At 34.9% G+C, this 6,452-nt stretch overlaps 2 protein-coding genes across 5 annotated transcripts in view; one reads left to right on the top strand and one right to left on the bottom strand.

Moving 5' to 3' along the window:
* tmem50a (transmembrane protein 50A) overlaps positions 1 to 4,330 on the top strand; it is a 6,595-nt gene extending 2,265 nt beyond the window's left edge. The window contains exons 2-7 of the mRNA XM_016474631.1: positions 313 to 434; positions 520 to 632; positions 2,237 to 2,304; positions 2,402 to 2,494; positions 2,602 to 2,668; positions 3,611 to 4,330. Of these exons, the coding sequence (XP_016330117.1) occupies positions 333 to 434; positions 520 to 632; positions 2,237 to 2,304; positions 2,402 to 2,494; positions 2,602 to 2,668; positions 3,611 to 3,656 (489 nt within the window). The 5' untranslated portion in view covers positions 313 to 332 and the 3' untranslated portion in view covers positions 3,657 to 4,330. The remainder of the gene's footprint in view (positions 1 to 312; positions 435 to 519; positions 633 to 2,236; positions 2,305 to 2,401; positions 2,495 to 2,601; positions 2,669 to 3,610) is intronic.
* A 712-nt stretch (positions 4,331 to 5,042) lies between these two features.
* Positions 5,043 to 6,452, bottom strand: part of LOC107679155 (ammonium transporter Rh type B-like) — a 10,986-nt gene continuing 9,576 nt past the window's right edge. For all 4 annotated transcript variants that reach the window (XM_016474622.1, XM_016474618.1, XM_016474621.1 and 1 more), the window contains one exon: positions 5,043 to 5,874. In XM_016474622.1, the coding sequence (XP_016330108.1) occupies positions 5,848 to 5,874 (27 nt within the window). In that variant the 3' untranslated portion in view covers positions 5,043 to 5,847. The remainder of the gene's footprint in view (positions 5,875 to 6,452) is intronic.

Genomic DNA, 6,452 nt, shown 5'->3' with positions numbered 1-6,452 from the left:
TAGATAGATAGACAGACAGACAGACAGACATACAGACAGACAGATAGACAGATAGAGATAGATAGATAGACAGATAGAGATAGATAGATATAGATAGACAGATAGATAGATAGATAGATAGATAGATAGATAGATAGATAGATGGGGAAGGTGTTTTTAAATTAAATATTTGAAATAAAATATCCATTTCTCTGCCCAAATTTGTCATTGTATGATTCACTATATGATCATTCACTTCTTCACGCAATGTGAATAAGTCTTTTTATTATGAAAACCAGCAGAACATCTCAAAAGTAACATATTTATCTGAAGGGTCAGGTCAGATCAGAAGCATGTCAGGGTTTCTGGACGGGATCAGATGTGGTGATTGCGAGTGTAATGTGGACTGGGGTGAGAAGAGAAACACCATCGCCTCCATCGCAGCCGGAGTTCTGGTAAGTCAATAAATCTTGTGTTCTCTAAAATATCCAGCGATCCCCAAACTAACAGTCTTTCTTCTCGCACTGTACACACGTGCAGTTTTTCACAGGCTGGTGGATCATTATCGATGCTGCGATAATGTACCCTAAAGAGGAACAGTTCCACCATGCATATCATACCTGTGGGGTTATAGCGACTATAGCCTTCCTCATGTGAGTTACACCTGTACAGATTCTCGCTGGCACTCCCTTTAATGAAGAGAACTAAGTCTTTGTTCTCATTGTGTCCGGCCAGACCAACGCTGTGACATAATTTGATCTGTCCCAGATCTTACTTCCTGTTGTTAAGCACTGATTTAACTACAGGGTTGCGCCGTGACTACTGTACAATGACTGCATTGATAAACTGCCTGTGGAGTTTCACTATCTATGGATTTGAATCAGGGTTATTATAGTTAAGTAAAACTAAACCATAACTTATATTTAACTGTAACTTACAACTTATTACAAAACTTTTTTTTTTATTATTTCAGCTACATTTATCATTTAGTTTAATTTGATGTACTAAATAAAAATGAATAAAAACTATAGACATTTAAAGGGGACATATGATGCGATTTCAATTTTTCCTTTCTCTTTGGAGTGTTACAAGCTCTTGGTGCATAAAGAAGATCTGTAAAGTTGCAAAGACTAAAGTCTCAAAGTTAAGAGTCAACCACGCCTACCTAAAACGGCTCGTTCTAACACCGCCGCCGCCGCCATGTCGTGAAGGTTGTAAAAATCGACGCGTTTCAGAAAGGCGGGGCATAGAGGAGAAACAATAATGTACAGTATGTGGAAAATAATGTGTTTTTTAAACCGCATAAACACATTTCATTACACCAAATACACAAAATGGTGTTCTTTTTAGCAACATCATATGACCCCTTTAAAAGAAATAATAAAAGTTACAAAAACACAACAAAAAATTGCAAAAGTTTTAACTCAAAAATGAAAACAGAATCTAAAACAACTTCAAACTATCAATAAAAGCTACACTGTAGAACTGAATAAGTTTGCAAAACTAAAGAAAAAAACTAAGTTTAAAAATGTCTTAATTTCTTAACTAAGTTTCGAATTTCTTTACTTAATTTACATCAAAATGTTTAAGTTAGGAAATTCAAAGTTTAAGCAAGCAGAACAGGCCAATTTTATTTTATATGAATTGCTCCTAATTTGAAATATTTGAGTAAGCTAACTTAAAATTATCATGTAATCTCAATTTAAAATTTATTTTTTCAGTATTGGAAACTTAACTAGCTGTAACTAGCTAATTCAGTCAGTGCTAACTTGCTAATTGACAACACAATGCTTTGATAAGCATAGTAACTGCTGAATGAGTAAGGCGGTATGAAACATTTCACATATTTCTGTTCTGAAACCATGCTCCACTCGTCACAATGAGAAACCCAACAAAACAGAAACTCTTCTAAATTAGCATAGCAAAACAATACTAATCCTCCCAATTATTTTACATTAATCTAGCAAAAAACAGTATGTAACACTTTAGTATTTCCTCTACCTTTCGAGTGCCATGGCAAAGCATGCTGGGAAATAGAAATTGCAGCCAGGTTCAGTTAAATCGAAGTACATCTGATTTAAAAGAAACAAGTTCATTAAGCTCAAAACAATGAAACTATTCAGATGACGTAGAATGACTCAGTTTCATGAACTCAAAAGAAAAAGTCATAAACTCATGTACTCATAAAAGTTACTTGGATTGAAATAGTTTGTTTTTGCTTAAGTTAATGACTAAAATAAGACTGATTTGAATGCAGGATCAATGCGGTGTCAAATGGCCAGGTGAGGGGCGACAGCTACAGCGAGGGCTGCTTGGGACAGACAGGTACGTCCTGCATACGCAACGAGACAGCATTAACTTGATGCATTTCTTGTAGATATTGAAATACTACATGACCGAAATGTGCTTTGAATGTGTGTAGGTGCCAGGGTTTGGCTCTTCATCGGGTTCATGTTGGCGTTCGGGTCTCTCATCGCCTCTATGTGGATTCTGTTTGGTGGTTTTGTTGTGACTGGTGAGAGAATAAGACTGATTTTGCCCTTATAGAATAAGATGATTCAGGTTTCTGTTTGTTTACAGTTGCTGATTGTTTTTCCATTTTTTTTCTTTATGATTGAACAGATCATAAGGAGTTGTCAGTGTATCCTGGTATTGCGGTTTTCTTCCAAAATGCTTTCATCTTCTTTGGGTAAGTTTGTAAATACAGTAATATTGTGAATTATTATTATAAATAAAAAGTGTTTTCTACTTATTCTAAAATGTAATTTATTGCTGTGATCAAAGCTGAATTTTCAGCATCATTACTCCTGTCTTCAGTGTCACATGATCCTTTAGAAATCATTCTTATTTGCTGCTCAAGAAACATTTATGATTATTATCAATGTTGAAAACAGTTGAGCTGCTTCATAGTTTTGTTAAACTGTAATACTTTTTTTCTTTGCCTAAAGTTCAAAAGAACACTTTATTTGAAATATTTATTTGTAACATTATAAATGTCTTTGCTGTCACCTTTAATCGATTTAATGTGCCCTTGCTAGACAAAATTCTTGTTTCTTTAAAAATCCGAAATGAACAATTTGTTCAAAAAGAAGTAATTCAAATTGAAATGAATGCACAAATGAAAAAGAGACTATTATTGTCCGTGTAAAATTATTTTACACAGATTGCACTGAGCACAAGCAGTTTCTTAGCTGAGCATAACTAGAAACATGTATATTCACTGTCAATATTTTTCATTTCTGTGCAACTAGTAAAACCAAACAGCGAGTTTTTCTTGACTGTGGGAAGCCTGGACATATATTTTGTAGCTTTTGGAGCTTTAAGTTCATTCTCTGTGTATGTTTGCTGACGTTTTGCTTCAATTATTTGCTTTATTTTTGCTACTGATGCTATCAAAACACTTCCACTGACGAGACATTGAATAATCATCAAAATACTTTCCAGAAAGCTTAATAAAATTCATTTTGAATGAGTCATGGATATACAACTATTGCCCAGTCTCTAATTAACTGCATTAGTGGTCTGAGATTTTGAGTATTCATGTAATTTATAATAAATAACTTTTTTTTTTTCAAGTGAAACTATGATAATTTGATTAAGTTCTAATTTTGATTCTCCTTCTCTCTTGCAGTGGTCTGGTGTTCAAGTTTGGCCGAACTGAGGACCTCTGGCAGTAAAGATCCCTTTCCTTCAAACAAATCCCACAGTCCATCAACACACAATTCCTCTGTACTTATTGCTGCTTATTTGCACTCTCTATTTCTTTCTCTCCCCTTTTCAACTCCTCAGCTGACTCCCGTTCTTAAATATGTTCCTCCTTCCTTTGTCTCGTTTCCTGTGTGGCCACACAGGGGAAAAATCTTTTGAAATTGTGCAATGTGCAGATTTGAGAACATACTCCTTTCATATTTGCGGCTCAACCTTCAGTCAGCTGATATCACTACGAGCGCTTTATTTTACATCTTACTTTTGAAAAATTGATATTGCGTTATATGGGTTCCCACGCTTTTTTCCAGTCATTCAGTTGTTTAATTTGAAAATATTAAACAGATTGCACTGAGCACAAGCAGTTTCTTATAGCTGAGCATAACTAGAAACATGTATATTCACTGTCAATATTTTTAATTTCTGTGCAACTAGTAAAACCAAACAGCCTATTTCTCTGAGTTTTTCTTGACTGTGGGAAGCCTGGATACAGTTGTGCTCAAAATTATTCATACCCTTGGTAAATATGATCAAAGAAGGCTGTGACAATTAATCTGTATCTTCAATCCTTGATTTTAAAAATTGACTAAAATCTAACCTTTCATTGGAAAATAAGAATTTAAAATGGGAGAGAAATCTCATTATGAAATAAATGTTTTTCTCTAATACACATTGGTCACAATTAATCATACCCTTTTATCCAATACTTTTTGCAACCTCCTTTTGCCAAGAGAACAGCTCTGAGTCTTCACCTATAATGCCTGAAATGATAGTGCTTCTCCTCTTCAGTTCACCACACTCATTTTCTATAGGGTTCAGGTCAGGGAACTGGGTTGGCCATAGCAGAAGCTTGGTTTTGTGCTCAGTGACCCATTTTTGTTTTGATTTTGATGTTTGTTTGTGGATCCAACCATGGCCCATTATAAGATTTCTAGCATGGACAGTCAGTTTTTAATTTTTTATCCATTGGTATTTTATAGAATCCATTATGCCATCTCTCTAGTTTCATCTGACCATTGAACCCAGTCCCGTTTACAGTTCCAGTCGTGTCTAGTAAATAAATATGCTGGAGTTTGTTTTTGGATGAGAGCGTTTTCTTTTCTAGTTTTTTCTTGAAACCCTCCCAAACAACATTGTTTTTTTTTTTTTTTAAGGTTTTCTGACCCCGAGACTCAACTATTTTCTGCAGTTCTCCAGCTGTGATCCTTGGAGTCTTTTTGGCCACTCAAACTCTCCTCCTCACCGTGCATTAGGACCATATAGACACACGTCCTGTTACTGTATTAGAGCAAAATATTTATTTCATTATGTGATTTTCCCCCACTTTCACTTAAACAATTATTTTTTTTGAATGAAAGATCAAGTGGATAAACAATGCAGATTTATTTTCACAGCCTTCTTTGATCATATTTACTAAGGGTGTGAATAATTTTGAGAACAACTGTATATATTTTGTAGCTTTTGGAGCTTTAAGTTCACTCTCTGTGTATGTTTGGGCATGTGGGAGTTGTATAAAAAAATGTTAATGTTTTTAAAAAGCACAATTTCTTATTATTTCAGTGGTTATGGGAGAATAAGATGAGATGCGAGTCAGAGAATTCGACTCGTCTGTCAACTAACAAATTAGAGATTCTGTGATTTCTACATGCTAAAAGAATGTTACATTTTAATGTAATCCACGTCTCTCTTTCTGACAAAAAGTAGCTGAACTTCATCCAACTGTGGGTTTAAATGAATAAAATTATTGTAAATATGTACAGAGCCAGTGTTTTTTCTTTTAGAAAGCAGAATTTTTTATTACATTCAAAAGCAGATGAATAACATGGGATTGTAGATTAAAGTCACCATAAGGTTATTTTTATATATTGCATTAGGTGGTGGTGTGGTGTATCAGTTTGTCATTGTCAGGCTGAACAAACTCTTCTCTGTTTTTCTTGCTTCCACAAAAGTAATTTAATCCAGCCTTGATTTCCAGGGGCTTGGAAATTTCTTTGGTGATGTTTTGTATGATTTGTCTCTAAGAAAGCACAATGCTTTCCATTCAAGGACATTTTATCTTGTAAATTGTTTACTTAAGCAATGTCTAACCTCTCAAGCACACACACACACACACAAATACATTCATGCATAATGAGTCCTCTTATTAATGTGTCCACAAGTTCTTCATTTCTGTACCACCAAATTTGGAAACTACCAAGACAAACGAATACATAATTAGCAATCATAAACATGTTTGAAAACATATCTTCCAAGTTTAATTTTGAAATATAGCTGCAAGCAGCAATCACGGGGCCAAGCACTCCAGAGGCAAATTGAGGAGCTAAGCATGGCATGGAGCATCAGACCAAATGCAACGAGTAATAAAAGCAATTTTAGGATAATTGTAATTGAAATGGCTGAAAAATCATAAATACAACCACTAGTAATATGATTAAATGGCTTATCAGTTTTGACCAACAGGTGGCGCTGCAATCAAATCGTTTTGGTGTGTTCTGTGTGAGGTGACAATGGCACATACAAGGTTTGTTGTCATTATGTCAAAGCTTTGAAGAGATATAGCCTCAGAGTCATTTTGGCACCATACCTAACATTTGTAGCAGCGCTGTACCAAAACGGTTTTGTCTATCAACACAAAATCCATAACTTCCTGTCAGCACAGTCTGAAGATCATCTGACTCGATTTTGGTGAAAATCGGACCAACGAGTGGCGAGGAGTTAAAAAAAGTAGGATTTCAACATAAATCAAAATGGCGGACAGGAAGTTCAGC

This window comes from Sinocyclocheilus anshuiensis, unplaced genomic scaffold (assembly GCF_001515605.1).
Source record: "Sinocyclocheilus anshuiensis isolate Anshui unplaced genomic scaffold, SAMN03320099.WGS_v1.1 scaffold300, whole genome shotgun sequence".
Lineage (NCBI taxonomy): Eukaryota > Metazoa > Chordata > Actinopteri > Cypriniformes > Cyprinidae > Sinocyclocheilus > Sinocyclocheilus anshuiensis.
This window is presented reverse-complemented; position numbering and strand designations above follow the sequence as displayed.